This window comes from Biomphalaria glabrata, chromosome 14 (assembly GCF_947242115.1).
Source record: "Biomphalaria glabrata chromosome 14, xgBioGlab47.1, whole genome shotgun sequence".
NCBI classification, from domain to species: Eukaryota; Metazoa; Mollusca; class Gastropoda; family Planorbidae; genus Biomphalaria; species Biomphalaria glabrata.
In genome coordinates, this window is record NC_074724.1 from 16586148 (window position 1) to 16606312 (window position 20165).

The window sequence follows — 20165 nt, forward strand, 5'->3', positions numbered from 1 at the left end:
AAGTGCTGATGGTGGTCAAGAGAATCCAAGGCAGCCTGACGTTGATGGACATTTGCAAGACGAAAGTCATCGACAAGGTCTGAAACCAACAAGCGATTGGCCCGATACTGAGACGAGAGAGAGAGGTCCTGATGAGGGTGAAGAAAGCCGAATGGAGCCTGAGGCCGAAGATGAAGTGAAGTGTTACCAACCTGCCCCACAAGCATGCCCTCCAGACAAGGCTGAAGATGATGACCTGTCCCACAATTCCCTGTCCTGTGGATTTGAAGCCCATCCCAGTCCTTCTTCGCAAAGCCTTATGAAGCCACCTCTTTGGTCAACAATCTTGTTAATCCCTGCCCTTACATCCTATACCTCTCCATGTGTCAAGTGGCTGTCCTCAGTACCGACAGACAAGAGAGCGATGCAACCAAAACGTCACTGCAACAAGAGGACGATCAACTGGAGGAAAAGAAGAAGGCGGCGTTTGCGTAGTCCAATGTGCATGGTGATTCAACCAAGAAATAACTGCAGCCACATGAAGACCAACTGGCGGAGAAGAAGAAGAAGGCGACTTTTCCTGAGTGCAACATGGATGACGATGCGATCACGACATCGATACACCCAGATGAAGGCTAACTGGAGGAGAAGAAAACGTCTTCTGAATTCCACGTGGATGGCAATGAAAGCACGACGGCGGGGCAACCAGGTCAAGGCAAACTGGCGAAGAAGAAGGAAGCGACCATTGCTGACTGCAACATGGATGACTCCGTCAAGCTCAAGAGGCAAGATAACTGCCACCGATCGACCCCCACCTACAGCGATGAAACTTCACAGCCAATGCCATGATGTTGATTCTGTCCGGGACGGACAGATCTAAGGAGGGGGCAGTGTTATAAACCTGGTGGTGGCACAGATGGGGGTAGTGGTGTGTGTGTAGTCAGCCGACGCAAATCGCCCCAGGCCAGCGCTAGACGAGCGGTCAACCGTGACGAGTTACGACGATCGGCCGAGACGAGTGTCAACAAGAGAGTTCGGGAAGGATCGCCGACGTGAACAGAGCTCAGGGGCGTCACGAGAGTTGTAGTCATCTGACCACCTAGAAACGTCGAGCGGCGTTCTGTCCGGTTCGAGAAGGCCAGTAGGGACCCTATATAAGAGCGGAGGTGACGCAGTCAAGACGGTTCAGAAAGCGGGTTCACGACAGGAGTTCAGAACACGGTCGACTACAGCACAGTTCAACGGTGTGGTTCTGTACGGAGCATTACGACGGTTCAGTGCGGAGTACTGTCAAGTACAGTTGAGACGAACGGCGTCTTGATCTTGGTCTGTGATCGAGTCCGACACAACGAGCCCAAGTGTGTGAAGTCAGTCCCGAACTGTTGAACCCAGTGCAAGCCCGGAACGAGACGGAGAGGCCAGTGCAAGACTTGATACGGCGGAACGGTGTTATCGGAGAGATATTTGTTATCGCAGAGCTATTTGTACTGTTCTACGTGCTGCCAATTGTACAGTATTGGCTGTTATTTATGGACATTAAACCTTTAAGTTATTTTGGAGCCCTGACTTGTCAAGTTCTTTAAGTTGGTGGTGTATGGTGCAGTTTGCAGTGAGCCTAGATAGTGAGATTCGTAACAATATATATATATATATATATATATATATATATATATATATATATATATATATATATATATATATATATATATATATGCGTGTACGTAAAAAATCTTTATTACATTCTGGACCCTTCGTAAGACGTTTATTGTGCCCTAGAATAGATTTTTCCTGGAATTAGTGGAAAACTTGTAGATTCCCTGCCCTTACTAGCAAAGGGGCCTGGGGAAGCTTGCAGCGTTACCCCAGCGCGGGGCGAAGCCCCTCCGCCGAACACTATTTCTGGTATAAAAAGCCCACAAAACGCATATTCTGAGGTTTCTACAGTGTATTATCTTGCTATTGAAAAGTTTTATTTCAAAAACCTTATGTGATATTCTTACTGACTTAGACCGTCTCACACCGTTCGGCGCATTTTCCGGCAAGCTGTTTCCGCAACTCTTATTTTGCGTAATTCATTTTGTCGGAGAACATGTCCCACACAACCACATGCAACGCTCTGTCACAACCTTACTAAGGGTTCGACTTTCAGTTCGGCATATGATTTCTTTGATTTAGACCCGATCTCTATAACTGACTCCTAAAATATGTCTTAGCCATCTTTGTTGAGCCACATTTAGTGTTTTTCAATTTCAACAGAAGCCTATTCACACTTTATTAATAGAGCCCAAGCCACTGTTAGAAATTTGTAAACTTATTTGACTACGCTCTTGGAATTACATGCCTGTATTTCGCCTTAGCTTTTATATCGAAAAGGAAAGTTTTTTCATCAAATCATCTGTTGAGGGGTTAAAAAATCTCTGGAGTTTTTTTTGTATTTTTTAAAGTTAAAAACCCCATTTAGCTACGATCATAGAATTTGGTGACTGACTGTAGTTTGCTTTAAAATAATATTAAAGAGAAAGGTTTTCAACTCTAAACACTCTGTAGGGGAATTTTAAACTCAAAACCATCTGGAGGGGTTTTAAACTTTAAAGAAAAAGCCATCTGGAGGAAGGGGATTTAAACTCAAATCCCTTTCGCTACGCTCAGATTTTAGAGTGTGTAATTTGATTTTTTTATATTTAAGAGGGATTTATTGTAAATTTTGGAGGGGGTTTCAAAATTAAAATCTTCCTTAACTGTGGTGTTGGAATATGGGGATTAATATTTACATTTTTTTTTGTTTTATAAAAGAGGGGAATTTAACTGCAAAAACCTCTGGTTGGGGGTTTAAAACTCAAAACACCTTGTAGGGGATTTTGAACTCAAAACCCCTGGTAGGGGGTTTTAAACTCAAAACCCCCTGGTAGAGAGATTTGTATCTTAAAAACCACTGATAGAGTTTTTTAAATCTCGAAATCCCCTGGTAGAGGGTTTTTAACTCAAAACCCCATTGGCTGTACTGTGGTAAGTGATGATTTAGTATTAAAATCTCACCTAAAATAAACAAAATGAAAGTAAAAATCAGTCACTTAATTCAGTCCCCCCCCCCATGCAAGGGGGGGATTTCATTTCGGGGGGGGGGGGTTCATCCCCACCCCCCCTGGCTACGCCCATGGACTCTGTTGTTATCTTTTGAGGGCGTGTTTAGAAGGAGGTGGACACAAACGCATCATTATCATTAATTTCACTTTTAAGGTTATTAAAACATTTTAAAGAAAAGAATAATATTTTAAAAGTTTAATATAAAAACATTACATATGATATTATAAACTATATTTAAGCACACATTTTACATTGATCAATTTTATTATATTGTAAGGTATAAGTGTAGCTGTATTTAATGTCAATACGTTGTTCTTCTCTTCTACAACTCAATAAAGAGCTCTTCATTATTCTTTCAAAGGATATGTCCAACTAACTTATAATTCTCTATTAATATCTATTAGATAAAGATAAAATGCCATTTTTAAGAAAAGAATATTAGGTTAGTAAGTATATGATTTGTCTTAGTAAAATTAAAATGTTATACTATTTCTGTGCCTTAATCATCCTTTTACATTGAACACAACACTATAGTACGCTGCTTTTACAAAATACTTACACTTTCGTGTTTATCATCTGTCAAATAAAAATGAAAGCAAATTGAAACATTTGTTTAGAAAGCTATCAAAATAAAACATTTAGACACAATTTTTAAGTGCTTCAATATTTCAATTTACTCACTAGGAAAAAAGAATATGAAATACGTCAATCTTTGATAGTCCAACCTCTGTGTATTAACAACCTTTCATTCAAACGTTTATATACCACCTTTAGTTTATTTGATCAAATGTGTACTTTTTTAAACATTAAGAATGAGGGACAATGGTCTCATTTTCCTGCACAAATTGTTTTTAGTGTTATTAAAGGTATATATTTCACAATTTGTTCGTTCACGTAATAGACAGGAGCTAAGTACTGGGACCCTAGATCTTTGTGTTGTACCTTAACACACATACACACACACACACACACATATATATATATATATATATATATATATATATATATATATATATATATATATATATATATATATATATATATATATATATATATATATATATATATATATATATATGATTGTATTCATCTTAAAAAATCAACTTCCTTTATTAATTATTTTAAATGATTTTAAATTAAGGCTATTTATGAAAATAAACTTAATGGTATACATATTGGTATATTTAAATATACAAAAAATATCTGAGGTTTATTTTAATTTATTCTTATATTTACTAATCTGCTTTAACTTATTGTGTAGCAATAAAAAAAAATGGACAAGAATAATTTAATTTAATGAATTTGTATACACTGTTAGTGATTGTAAGAAATAAAAAAAGATATATCGCCCCTCTACATTTTGTCCTAATCAAAAAGGACATAAAGTTATAAAGGAATAGCCATGAAATGCCAATGTTATTTGTCGATTTTTACTTGTGTAAAAATTCATTGAAGGTGTTTAAATAAAGAAAATTAATACTTTAAGAATTATTTTGCAAAGACCACAGGTAAATAACATTTAAAAAGACTTAACAGCTTCTCTCAAAACAGACGATACCAGCGTTAATTTAAACCATACTTTCAGTCAAAATTCACTACTTCAATTTCGATGCATATAGAGTAATTTTTTTTTTTTATTTTCTTTTTTCCTAAGTGATTTTTTTTCGCGTTAAATTATCTGTGCTTTCTAAATTTTAGTTTTCAAGTGTCTTATCAAAACCTTTTTTTTTCAAGAATAAAGACTAAATAGTCTCTCTTTAATTTTCCATTTAGCTCTAGACATGAGTTTATCTGTTTTATGTTGTAACATATTATGTTTTATAAAAAAAAAATTAAAAATATGATAAACAATACTTTTATTTTACTTTGCGGACTTACTTAAAGTCGGAAAAAATTTCATTTTTTTCCGTAATCTAAATTATATAAAATTATATAAAATTTTGCTTTCTTAAGCATTTATTTGTTTTATGTACGGAGGTCACGCAGGACGTAATCATCTTCTTTTTTGAAGTAAGTCTGTATTATATAAGATTTTCATTTGATTATGTACTATAAACAATTCATGAAATCAACACAAGTTATTAAAGTTTTATTGAAGTTTTATCATATTAGAATTGTGAAATAGAAATGGAGAAAATAATTAATTACTTTAGAAAATGGAAAAATTCTACAAAAAGAAAGATTTAAACTACTAGTCTGAAGTAATCTGTAGACAACAAAACATTAAATTCCTAAAGATTAAGGTATTTGTAATATACATGGAAAATAAAGTATATCAGAGTGTTTCAATCAGCCATGTAGAGGTCTACAGCTTCCTTAATATATTTAAACTCAAAGACTTGACATGCTAAGAAGTATTAAGACAGATGGAAAACGTTATGTAAGGTTGCTATTGGCAGAAGTATCGACATAAAGGATAAAAGCATTACACTTGCAAAAAATGATTTGAAGGTATGTGTCTCAGATAGCACCCAATAGGACCAAGTCATCTCCTCGGATTTTATTAGAGCTCAAATTTTGGGTCCAGCAAAAATGTTAACATTGACAGTAGAAAATGCAAAGGCGAGCTTAAGGCATCAAAACCAGTAAGTTATGGAATTGTTAGCCTTGTCTGTCTTCCCACCTAAACGAAGAAAAACTCTGAATTGAAACATTTGCAACATTGCAACTGAAAGAGACCAGAGAAGAAGATAAATAGCGCATAATATTAGTCCAACAAAATAATTATGGTAATAATTATAAATTCTGCTGTACCATATTGAAAAACCTTCGGCCTCTCAAGCTGATAAACAATTACTAAAATGTTAGATGTGAAGAAACACTGATGAAAGAAGCTATACCGAGAACATAAGTACTGAAGGCTACTAAGTAAATAAAAACATAAAAACATCTGCAAAAATATCTACCTCATATATATCAAGGTCTGAAAGGAATAATTTACTTTCAATTTTATCTGGAAAAAAAAGTTGTCTGACGTTGAAAAAAAATTTAACCTCATAAATAAAACAAATGCAATTGAAATTGATGAGCCTTCATATTAGGCTGCAGAATTGCATGCTATAAAATTAAGAAATAAAAAAAAATTACCTCGAGAACTCCTATGTTTCTTTCTAATGCCAAAATAGATTAGAACAGTAGCACTGGCAAAAAAAAGTAACACACCAACAAAATAGGTACCAACGCCAGTACTAGCTGATTGGGATTCTGGTTGACTTGTTGATTTAATAACTAAAAATAAATAAATAAATATATAAAATAATATATTTACTAATAAGAAATAAAAATGTTGAAAGCTTTTAATTTCATTCTTGCAGGTTTGTGTCAAAAACATTGTTTGTTACTTGCTCTTCACTAAATATCAAACTTTTCTTCTAGAAGTGTAGAATATTAATGAAATTCATATATTCATAATATAGTAGAGCTTATGAATGTAATACTATCAAAAATATATATGATACATTTTCTTTGTATTAAGTACTACACAATAGACACTAATGCTGTATCTTTACAAATCTATATATTAAAAGCAACAAGTTGACAAACCTATATTAAATATAAAAGTAAAAAAGAAATATTAAAACATAGCGGGCTAATTGCAACTTATTGACTAGAATCCCCTAAAATACCTTAAATTCACATTTTTCATTAAAAAAAGGTTAATTCTTAAAAAACTAAAAAGTCTTAAAAAAATAGTCAGCACTTGAAACAAAACAATTAATATCACGACAATCTCCAAGTCTTAAGATGTCTAGCTGCAAGAATCTCAATCATTGCTTATTCTATCTTACCAAGTGTTTTTCAAGACAAAGTGATGACAGCATCAAATAAAACAAGATTAATTTACACTCTTGTTTTGTTTTGGTCCATGTTTCAAAGTTGTAAAGTTGGATACACAGAACCGCCTTCATTGTTTTTGTGGCCTTTTCAAACTCCCATGGAAAATACTTTGCCCTTTTAAACTACATAAATGCTTTTCTAAGGAAAAAAATGTACTGTCCATTTTAATGGAGCCTAATCAGCACCTTTGGAGGTTAGCAGGGGTGTCAAGCAGAGAGGATGTTGCTCGCTCCTACTCTATTTGGTATATTTTTCTCCTGTCTCTTGCACTATGCGTAAAACGACATTAATGAAAGTTTTTTTTTCTCCATATCAGATCCTGTGAAAAACTATTTAATGTATCAAAGCTACGGGCAAAATCCAAGGTTAGGAAGATACTTATCGGAGAACTCCTGTAAGCTAATGATGCAGCTTTTGTGGCTGATTCTCATTTTCAGCTTAAGTCCCTGGTTGACAAACTATCTGCTGCTTGCCAGAATTTCGGCATAAATATTAGCCAAAGCAAAGACTAAGATACTAAGTCAGAACGCAAGTACTGCACCTCAAGTAAATATTAATGGCCAACCACTAGAATATTTGATCATTTTTGCTATCTTGGCTCCATCTTATCCAACAATACTCTACTGGATAAAGACATTAACAACAGGATAGCCAAAGCAATGGGCACCATGTCATGGTTGCAGAAAAGAGTGTGGGATAACATATTGCTGACTAACAATATGTCACAAGTCAAAAGCTTGCAAGAGTCACTTAATTTTATCACAGCAATAATTATTATTATTTATTATTTATTTATTTTATTTTAATTATTTCCCCGTTCTATCCCCAATTTCTTCACCCGTCACCACATTTTCCTCTTCAGGCTAAACTTAGTCTACAACCTTGAAGATAGCTAGGCCGCGGCCATTTCACTTATTTCCTCTTGATCTGGGAAAGATAAACACACAGTCTCTTTGGTCTTACCCTCCGGATGTCTGACGGCCGCAGTTGACGCCACCTTGAATGGAATGCAAGTCAATCTTTCTTCCCCTCCCCTATCTTTCACGTCTCTCTTTGATCAAAGAGATTACTCGGGTCAACACGCACCTCGACACTCAAAGGTGCGACTCCCATCTCGAGTCAAATTCACCCACGTTAGAGATAATTCCTGCTTCTTTCATGATCTGTAATTTTTAGTCACTCCTGTAGCCTTTTTTTAAGACCAAACCACAACTTCATGTATCGTGGCAACACCTATTCTGAAAACGTTGACCAGTTGGAGCTAATCATAGACATGTGTATGAACTTTTTCAAAATTACACAATCCCACCAGAGCGCGCACTGCAAAACAGACCATTCCGTTGTACTCTTCTTTTTTTTTACTTTCCAAAAAGAGGCATTATAAAAAGCAAAAGAGAGCTTTTCACTTTAATGTGAGCATGATAAACATGATATATCTTCAGATTTAGTTATTAGAGTCATTCAAACATCACAATAAAAAATGCAGCTAAAAATTTTGGAGCAAGTTTACGATACAGAAAGTTTCCATTGATACTATTGAGAAGATAAGTTATCATTAAACAATGAGAAATTTACTTCCGGCTGTTAAGGCTTTCGCGCGGTGTTGATGCTTGGCAATATGTCTAGTGTAGATCTAACTGGAAGTAGCGCTGAACTCAATTAATTCAGTAACACCGGCGAAAGGCCAAAACAATCAAATATGTAGTCGACGCTGATGTTGTTCTATAACGATATTTAATTATCAAGAAGGGAATCGTCTGCTGTCAGCTATGTCCGTAAATCTGTATCTATTCTATTGTACTGAAGTCTTCTACTCTACAAGAAGCGTCTTCCTTTTAGCGTCACTTAGAGCGTTCTTATTTTTTAAAGATCTGTCACGTCACTTGTCGCTAATTAAAACTTTCCCCTTATTCCCGAAACAAATAACTAATTCCTAGTCATGTCATAACACTGCATACAAAGTACGGCCCACTCCATGCAATTTCTGCTTTCTGAAGAAAGCTGGGACTAGTACAAAGACATCTTGCTGATAAATATTGAGTTCAGTGAAGATATTCACACTTGCAAACCAAACATAACATGAGAGACATGCATGATGACATTAAAAATAGACTTGGACCCTAAACAAAACTTCTCCTCTCAAATTGGCCATACAATAATATCATCAACACAGATGGCTAGATGATTCGAACACATTCTGAGCTGTATAAAACAACAAACTTTGTCTCTTCCCTAGCTTTCAACACTATCAAAGAACTGAACACCATTCATGAGAGGGAGAAGAGACCAGTAAAAAATAGCTTAATAAAGTCATGGACAAGGTCAACCCATATCTGTTTCAAGACTGCCTTAATAAAACCTCTGCATAATTTCCTCTGTAAACATTGACACTATGGACTAAGCAAATTGTCACAAGTACAAGAAGCATTTTCATATAGAGAACAATGTGAACAGATTCTAGTTACATAAAGATTGCTTGCACATTTTTACTCATGAAACTGGATTTTTTAGCTTTTTTCTAATCCAAATGACTGTATTGGTTATGTTATCAATCATTGATTTTAGAATATGGATTAATTGTAATAACTGTACTATATTAAAATGTTTTTAAAATAACATAGACCCCTAATACTACTAATTTTGAAATTCTTTTTCTGTTGCTTAAATTATACTTTCTGGTTGTATTGCATCTAATAAATATGCTATCTCATAAATTATTACAGTCGATCACTTCACTGATACTTAAATTTTTTATTGTGTTATTTAATATTTAGTTTAGAGTTTTTAGGTTGTTTAAAAGGTACATAAATGTTTCTCTAGAAGCCTTTTCTTTTCCCAAAATGTTAAAACAGAGTAAGAGATGTATCATATATCTAAACATTTATTCATTAAAAAATGTCTGTTTTTAAAATCAACGGTACTCATTGACGTTGTAGCTTTTATGTTAAATCACTTAGGTAGACACACAATAAAGTTGAACTCATCAAGTTCCACACTTTTTAAGATAGAACACATCAACTTTTTTTTTATACATTTAAAACATTTAATAGATGTGTGACTTTCAAGCAATATACGAAAGTAACTTACAGAAAAGCGAAATATGATACAAATTTCTTACTAAAACATAATAAACTCTTGCTGAGGTTGTATAAATCAGCATACTGATGCTCAATTAGTGCTTGGGCTTATGTAGATAAAGTTTTACTATCTCAAGGCACTCCCTATTATTTAATAAGGACTCGTCCTTTGTATCATCTATGGCCTCTTTCAGTCTCAAAGCGACTATGGATCATCTTATGGAAATGGGATGAAGGCCTGGTTATTCTTGTGGCAGGTACGATGTCGTCCACACATCAGTTCCCCCCATCTCCACGAAGCTGATGTATCCAAAGGAACGGCAGTGCCTATACAGTTTGGGGTCATCGGCGTCGCAGGTTCTGTCAGGGTGTAGCACTGGGTGCTGAAAATTACTTTAGGGTCGCAAACTCCTGATTTTTCCTCAGGCTTGACTAACGAAGCCTATCCTATGATTGAATATAGCTGCATGGCAACAGTTGTTTGAATTCAGAGTTTTCTTTCTCCTAGGTGGGTAGCCAGCCATGGCTAACGAGCCCCTAATTCCCGTATCATCACGCAATGTCAAAGTTTGCTATGCAAGAAACACGATAATATCAAGCAATCTGTGCTTAAGTTCCTTCCTTTTTGACTTCATTATATCAATCATAGTAATGAATTTTTAATTTTTTTTTCTAAGTAGGAGTTTTTTTCTATTTTACAATGCCTGGTGAATATTTAATATAGGTATCATAATTTCCTACATTTGGACTTTCTTCATACTTTTCACTCCAGTCAATAATTTATCTTCGTTTATGTCAAATTTTTAAGTATTCAACAAAAAGAAAAAAATACATTGTAGTGGGGGTCAATAAATCGCGTAGAGCATCTTATGGAGCCATTTTAGAAACAACTGGCGTATTTTCTCTTTTGCTTTTTATGATTTCCAATTGCGAATCGTGTGCTAGTTTTCTAAAATTTATAAGAAGTAATTAAGAAATATGAGTATTTATAACCATAGTCTTAAAAATTGTATTTTTCTATTACTTCTATTGGAGATCTCACAGATATATCTGAGATGTTGATGCATGAATTTAATTAACAAGGCGAAACTATTCCTTGCAATCAAAAACGATTGAGACCATCGCAAAACTCTAAACAAGTCTAGAAATGTATCAAAGTAACCAAAATGCTTTACAACAAAACATTGCTAGTCAGAAATTAGCTTAACGGCAGAGACTTAACCAAAAATAAAAGCCTTATTGAATAGAATGATCTTTTCTCCTAGCAGAAAGTTTTATAACTTGTCATTTAAATGCGTACAATAACTAATAAAACAAAAAGTTTTCTTTTATGAATTTCAAGTCAACATTTTCTACGATTTCGTTTTGAATACACACACACACACAATGTGTCTGTAGACATTTTTTCCAGAGCAGAATGTTTACTCCACTTGTTATCTACATGCTGACTTAGTTGATCTATTCATTGTCACCACTAGAGGAGCATAGAGACACAGCGCCTATGTTCCAAAGAACTCGGTCCTGACAAGCTTTATTCATCTGCTTTTTATCTCAAGGTCCTCAGCTTTGCTGGTGAATAACATTTTTTACAAGTTGGGGTGATACTGGAAAATGTTTTATCACAGTGAAAGAATTCAGATTTGTTTGTCTTATTTCTGACCATTCTTTTCAGACTCAGCAATGAAAGTTGTGGTAGTCAGACAAATTTAGTTGATTTTTTTCAGATACAAAATCTTAATAAATCATTAAACTTGCTCTTAATAAAGGATATGTTCTATTCAGTTGTAAGATAAAACTTTTGTATCTGAATTCTGATGTTTAGAAGTTGTTTTAGAAAATATATAAACAGATGTGTTGAAAAAGAAGGGGAAGAAACCTTGACCTTCCTTCTGTTTTTATTTCTGTTTTGGCAAGCACAGTAAGCATTGAATGTCCCCGGTGTTAATCTCTGAATTTAGATTTTTATAAATAACGGAACATTACTTAATCACTAGTGAATATATTAATTATAATATATTATATTATATTATATATATTATATTATAATTATATTATATTTAAATAGACAATTTTGCAAAATATTGAAATCTACACATTCTTTTTTATTTTGGAAAAAAGAATATATACATAGAATGAAATGGACATCGGAAACTATAATATACTTTATAAGGTGGCAGAAACTGAAGCTTCTAAGTAGTTTAAATATGGTTCTAAATCTGATATCTAGTAAAACTAGATCCTAGAACCGGGGTCGGCAACCTGCGGCTCTTTAGTTCCATACGCAACTATTTTTTTTTATATCAAACAATTTTTTAAATAGTTCTGAATCGTTTAACGAATATTAGGCGCCGATTCGGTCTCTCACTTGTGCTCGCTTTTCACCACACACTTACCCCATTACACGCGTCGTCAAAGTTGTCAGTCTGTCGAAAGCTCTCGAAAGACGCCGTCGTCGGATGCTTCTATGTAGGTTTTAATTCGCTTTGACGTAAGATGTATTGACATCTTAACCACTGTGACTTATAGTTTGTTGTTTCAAGTAAATGAGTTGGAAGCGATTATCTTTTCAAAGTTAGAAGCAATCCGCAAGCTTTGCGTACCACAAAAAATGGCACATAAAGGCAAACCATTTACAGATGATGAGTATGTCAAAGACTGATTTCTGATATCAAAAAATAATCCAGAAATTTTGAAAAAAATCAGTTTTGCCACTATCCGCTAAAACAGTAAAAGAAAGTTTAGCTAAAATGTCTTCAAATGTAACATATTTGCAGGTGGAAGATATTCCACTTTATTCTGCCTTATCACTTGCTATGATATAGATGAGTCTTGCAACATAAAAGACACGGCACAAGATGCCTATTTTGTCAGGTATATGTCTTCCCAAGGTCCAAAAGAAGAACTTCTAGGATTGCTACCGCTCTCGTGACAAACTAGAGGAGAAGATAGAGCGAATGCCATGCTAAAATACATTGATGCCAATAAGATCGATTTAAATAAAATCATTAAAATAGCAACTGATAGAGCCAGAAGTATGACAGGAAAAAATAAAGGGGCAACAACGATTCCTCGGAGCAAAATAAACCGAGAAATTCTTACGTTTCACTAAGAAGCGCTTTGTGCCCGAAACGATTCCGACCGAAATAGATGAGGTCATGATTTTGGTAATCAAGATTATTAACAGCATCTTCCAAAAGCACTACCACTTAAAAGAAATAGAGACTCAGTATTCCGACATCCTTCTTCCCCCAAAAAGTGCTATGACTTTCTAAAAGTAAGGTGATGAAACGTTTTGCTTTGTGCTTGAATGAAATAAATACATTTCTAAATGAAAAAAGCATTTATCACACTGAATAAGAGAACGACAAATAGTTGCAAACATTTTACTTTATGGTGGATATAACAGAATAATTCAATGAGCTGAATCTTAAACTGCAAGGAAATGAAAACCCATCCTTTGTTTTGGTAGAGGAAGTGGTTTGTTTTGAAGAAAAATTAATTCTTTTTTACTTCATTTAGAATGTCTAAAGCAGTAACGTGATAAAACCAATGCAACGTTTGACACGAATTACTTCAGCACAGTTACAAAATAAATCAAAGATGAATTTTTCGACAGATTTGAGCATTTTAAAACCAACAAAACTATTCTAGCATTCCTAGTACACCTTCTCAACACAAATAGTAACGAAATCACAATTAATCTATCTGGAATTGATACTGGATCTCTAGAAATGCAATTGATCGATTTAAAAAGTAAAACTTTGTGGAGTGGAAATTTACAGAGTTGAAAAGCTAGGTTGAAGTTTTGGAGGTTTAGAAATATATGTACGTAGCACAACAAAAGTGGACAGCTTTAAAAGGAATGCCGCGCATGGAATAATCTTCCAGATTGCTACAGTGAGGTGAAGAAGTTGGCATTTGTAATGCTGACTATGTTTGGATCGACATATTTGTGCGAGCGAGTATTCTGTTCATGATTATAATTCAAAGTAACTTAAGAAGCCAATTAATTAATGAAAATTTAGAGTCGTGTTTGAAGCTAAAAAGAACAAGTTATGTGCCAAATGTATCCAAACTTTCTAAAACCATACAAAGCCATCTCTCCCATTGAATTTGTTTGCTCGATTGTTTGTTATTGAGGTACATATTATTGTTGTATGTAAATGTTAACCTTCTTTAGTTGTTACCGAAATAAAAAATTAATTATCTAATAATGCCATACATATATATATATACAAGACATATGTTACCCGCGACCCGCGGGTCTTTATTTGCGCATTACTGTCGATATAGTCACTGAGAGTGTTTTGTAAACAATTAAACGAAATAATAATGTAATAAGTAAAGCGAATGTGTCAATGTAAAAAAAGGCGTGAATGAAGCTATCAAATCAAAATAGCTAATATGCTTAAATCCATTTTTTAAAATTAAAACATTTGCTTTTGAATAATCTAGTGGATTGGATTTAGATGTATGTTAAACGTAGCTTATGATCCTTTCACGTTATTTCTCTTTCGCTACGAAAATAAAATTAGTTTTGCGAAAATGGTTTACCCGAGGTCGATACATTCTTATCTATTAAAAACGAAAAGAGCGATAGCTTTGTTAAATAAATGGGATTATAAAGTGAACAATTAAACGAAATAATTTTAAGTACGCAATTCATGAATGAATATAGATCTAGGCCTATCTCAACTCGGCTTCGCAGCTTTCGTAAGCGAATGTAGCTTTAGAAAACCAAATTTGAATGTTTATTTGATCAAAATATGAAATGAATGGACTTTAATTAATATGTTTATGTGTTAAAGTATAAAACTATCTGTGCGAAGAGAAGTTTCATCATCTTAGAGTTGAATTAGAGTTTTAGATCTAGGGATGGGATTATAAAGTAAACAATTAAACGAATTAATTTTTAGTAAACGATTCATTACGGTATTGTCTAATGAAAGAATGTTCGTCAGGAAATCTGTAGTCACAGATATCAGGAACTAATTTATGTAAAAAATGCTTTTGAAACACAAAATTGAAGGTTAATTTTATTATATAATGAAATCAATGGATCTTCTTTTGTATTTTCATGTGTCAAAGTAAAAAACTATCTTCGCAAAGTGAATTTCTTAAAATTAGATCTAGGTCTAAATCCTTTCTATCTTTTCTTATGTCAACATTGTAGACATGGCCTAGATCCAAAAAATACTATAGCTGTAATAGAGTCGGACAAGTTTATTTTTTTTGAGGATCTTAACTTTGTTTTAGGGCTACAATACATACACTACGGTCTAAGTTGGTACCCAAGGAACAATCCAGCCTAGTGTTATCAAGATTGGTCAAGCGGTTTTGATGTCTATAAGTAACATACATCCATACATACATCCATACATACATACTCCTCACATTCTACTTTATAATATATATATACTAGACATATGTTACCCGCGACCCGCGGGTCTTTATTTGCGCATTACTGTCGATATAGTCACTGAGAGTGTTTTGTAAACAATTAAACGAAATAATAATGTAATAAGTAAAGCGAATGTGTCAATGTAAAAATAGCTAATAGGCTTAAATCCATTTTTTTTAAAATTAAAACATTTGCTTTTGAATAATCTAGTGGATTGGATTTAGATGTATGTTAAACGTAGCTAATGATCCTTTCACGTTATTTCTCTTTCGCTACGAAAATAAAATTAGTTTTGCGAAAATGGTTTACCCGAAGTCGATACATTCTTATCTATTAAAAACGAAAAAAGCGATAGCTTTGTTAAATAAATGGGATTATAAAGTGAACAATTAAACGAAATAATTTTTAGTACGCGAGTCATGAATGAATATAGATCTAGGCCTATCTCAACTCGGCTTCGCAGCTCTCGTAAACGAATGTAGCTTTAGAAAACCAAATTTGAATGTTTATTTGATCAAAATATGAAATGAATGGACTTTAATTAATATGTTTATGTGTTAAAGTATAAGACTATCTGTGCGAAGAGAAGTTTTATCATCTTAGTGTTGAATTAGAGTTTTAGATCTAGGGATGGGATTATAAAGTAACAATAAAACGAAATAATTTTTAGTACGCGAGTCATGAATGAATATAGATCTAGGCCTATCTCAACTGGGCTTCGCAGCTGTCGTAAACGAATGTAGCTTTAGAAAACCAAATTTGAATGTTTATTTGATCAAAATATGAAATGAATGGACTTTAATTAATATGTTTATGTGTTAAAGTATAAAACTATCTGTGCGAAGAGAAGTTTTATCATCTTAGAGTTGAATTAGAGTTTTAGATCTAGGGATGGGATTATAAAGTAAACAATTAAACGAATTAATATGTAGTACGCGATTCATTACTGAATTGTCTAATGAAAGAATGTTCGTCAGGAAATCTGTAATCACAGATATAAGGAACTAATTAATGTAAAAAATGCTTTTGAAACACAAAATTGAAGGTTAATTTTATTATATAATGAAATCAATGGATCTTCTTTTGTCTTTTCATGTGTCAAAGTAAAAAACTATCTGCGCAAAGTGTATTTCTTAAAATTAGATCTAGGTCTAAATCCTTTCTATCTTTTCTCATGTCAACATTGTAGACATGGCCTAGATCCATAAAATACTATAGCTGTAATAGAGTCGGACAACTTTATTTTTTTTGAGGGTCTTAAGTTTGTTTTAGGGCTACAATACATACACTACGGTCTAAGTTGGTACCCAAAGAACATTCCTGCCTAGTTTTATCAAGATTGGTCAAGCGGTTTTGATGTCTATAAGTAACATACATACATACATACATACATACATACATACATACCCCTCACATTCTACTTTATAATATAGATATATATATATATATATATATATATATATATATATATATATATATTTATTTATATATGCCCTATAATCTAATTAGCTGTACAAAAGACACTAATTATATATGAATTTGTTTTTTCATTAAAAAAATTTAGTGTGTGAGATCTATTTATAGTTGGCAAGAAAAAACTTTCTGGCTCTTTACAAACTTTGAAATTTGATAAATTGTAATTTTTGGCTCTTCTGACTCAAAACGTGGCCGACCCCTGTCCTAGAAAGAATAAATGGATAGAATGAAAGAGAGAGTGAATAAAAGCTTTGTAATACGAAGAAATGTTTTATTTTTTTGTTATAAAAATGTAATGAGCTATTATTTCTTTCGGTTTCAACTAATTGCATATCATCTATTTTTTTGTTTCTTTCAGCAAAAGCTATAAAATCTATTGCATACAAGTTTACACAATCAACAACAAAGGTTTACTTAAATATTAGGATTTAGTGAAACAAACTAAAGAAATAGAAGACCTACATGGGATAATACGAAGAGTGAAGTTTTCTCTGCTCTGTTCACCCGTATCGTTTGAAACTATACAGTAGTAAGTGTTCCCATCATAAGTTTCTTGGAGCTCAAAGACTAGTTTTGAAGAATAATGATGAAGTTTACATCCAGCAGAAACAACAGATTCTGATGTGCTGTTAGAACTGATTTCACCAGTTGCTGGATTTTCTTTTGTTGAGCCTTTTGCTGTCTGGTTCCAAGTTATTAAAAGACTAGGAGGACCCTACATGAGCAAAATAGCCACAAAAATAAATAATAAAAAATTCCAAAGATGAAAATGACTTAAAATAATTATTAAAAATTCGTATTAAATTATTAGTCACTAATATATTGTATTAAACATATCATGATTAAAACATTTTCCTAATACAATTTAAATAAATATTTGTTTAATTATGATGCTAGGGTTAGATATAGATTATGTAGTCTTCGTCCAATTCACCTAAATCATTACCTACATTGATATATTATAATAAATTGCAAATAGTCGATATGCATTCGGGCTAGATTATAAAATGTAAAGAAAACATTTTTTAGGAAATTTAAAGACAAAAGAATTGCATTTAGGATTCTACATTAACTCACAAAATAATGAACAAGGAGGTAGATGCCAACACCTTAAAGTTGGTAGAACAGTGTATTTTGATATTTGAGTTTAATTCACCTAACTCATGATTTTGATAGTGACTTCTTTTAATTTTAAAAAGGGAGAGCATAAGTAACGAGTAGGACGTTAGAGCAGTCAACTTGTTGTTACTCTATTATTTCAATATATATTCATGAATCATTGATACTTGTGACTTTTGGAATATTGTGTATATTATTTTTACCCAGTAGTATTAAGATATTTTAAAGAATGTACTCATTACAATTAGTGTTTGGAAAAGAAAAAGTTATAAAGTCATTTATGATAGATTATAAAATGTGTAAATTGTGAACATACAAATATTTAAAAATATTAATTTCTAGATAGCCTCTGAGTCCTTCAAGCTCTAATGGGTATCTGACATTAGTTGGGGAAAAGTAAAGACGGTTGGTTGTAGTGCTGGCCACATGATATCCTCGTTAACCGTTGGTCACAGAAACAAATGACTTTTACATTATCTGCTCTACAGAACACAAGGTGTTTAAATATCTGCACAATATTAGTATTTAAATAATGTACTCTTAAGCGAGCAAATCTTATATATATATATGTAAATATATATATGTATATATATATATATATATATATATATATATATATATATATATATATATATATATATATATATATATATATATATATATATATATAATTTCGAAAACGCCTTTAACGATTTTCTTTAAAATTTCAAGGTATGTGTATAATAGTGAGAAAAAAATTCTCAACTCATTGACCACATCGGGAAAACTCGAGGTCGAACGTTATATCGGTTTAAAAATGGCTAATTATTGAAAAATAAAAATTAAATTTGGCTAGAATGTTTAATGAATGAAATTTTCTATATGACATCAATGGGAAAAAAACTTGACACCGCTTACGTCACTAGGCTCACAGCAGTACACTAAGACATTTCTTCGCAAACAAAAACAAGTTTTAATGATTAATTGGCCTAATTAAACATTAGCGCACCATCTTATTGCACATTGATCCATTATGAAACTATGGGAAAAAAATGAAATTAAATATCTTTATGTACGATTAGTTATTAAGTTTTAAAGGCTTTATAATTTGTTTACATTTTAATTGCGTACACCCGTAGGTAGCTTTTACTTTTTTATTATTTTACTGGTGAATTGTTGCAATGTGTTTAAGCTTCGAAATCTACTGTCCACATACCAAAACATAGGAAATGTTTATTACACAGCTTATCTATGCCTTACTTGCACAACCAGGGCCGGCCCTGACATTTGCGGGGCCCTATGTGAAATGGATTGCGCGCGGACCAGTAAGGGTAGGAATAAGGATAATAGGTGAAAATAAAGATTTTGTATTAGAAAATAAATTCGTACTTGCATTACATTTTTTAAAAATAAAAGCTGCCGTTTTTTATATCATGCGTAGGACTAGCGTTTACCATATTGATAGACACCCAAAAATGACAATTTTGTCTATTTTAAGAACATGAGTTTTTAGGAGATTTCCAGGAGCTCCCTGAAAACAAGGAAACCACGGGAACAATATTATAAATTATAATGGTTTAATTTAATAATTTACACCTAGAACTAGTGCGGGGCTTTTGAACTTTCGGAGTCCACTCCAGCAACATAGGCCTAAGACTGGCCCAGATCGCTGTCGACGAATTTTCATCACGCTGCTGCTTTTTTTTTTGGATAACCTATAAATCTCGGTAAATAAGAAGTCATGTTTCAGAAGTCACCCAATAAAACCTACTCAGCCCAGAGATCACTGCGTATACACATCCCTACAAGTGGTAGATAACTTCGCATTATCTGGGCAGCATAGTATCTAATGACACATTGCTTTAAAGAGAGGTTGATATGTGATCAGATATAGTCATGCTTTTGGACGCCTCCAAGCGAGAGTGTGGCGAAATAAATCGCTCCGCCTGTCTACAAATATTAGTGTCAACCAGACATTCTCTCAACCCCTCTATGTGGATCTGAGACATGAGTACTTTATAAAAAGCAACTAAGACTTCTTGAACGACTTGACCAAAGACCGCAATACAAACAGCGATATTATTGCAAAATGGTATGAACTTCTTATAATCCGAAAGTTACGCTTTGAAGGGCACTTCTTACGTATAGAGGGCGACCATATTTTTGGCAATCTTTTTTTTTCAGTAAGAAGAAAAGTTGTCGGAGTAACAGAG

At 33.2% G+C, this 20165-nt stretch overlaps 1 protein-coding gene across 5 annotated transcripts in view; it reads right to left on the minus strand.

Moving 5' to 3' along the window:
• LOC129922767 (uncharacterized) overlaps positions 1-20165 on the minus strand; it is a 44229-nt gene that overhangs the window by 6356 nt on the left and 17708 nt on the right. For 3 of the 5 annotated variants that reach the window (XM_056009847.1, XM_056009850.1, XM_056009851.1), the window contains 3 exons: positions 17317-17569; positions 6151-6291; positions 3623-3639 (listed from right to left, as the gene is read on the minus strand). In XM_056009847.1, the coding sequence (XP_055865822.1) occupies positions 3623-3639; positions 6151-6291; positions 17317-17569 (411 nt within the window). Of the gene's footprint in view, positions 1-3622; positions 3640-6150; positions 6292-16954; positions 17059-17316; positions 17570-20165 lie in introns of those variants that run through there. The other 2 variants (XM_056009848.1, XM_056009849.1) reach the window with 2 other exon arrangements.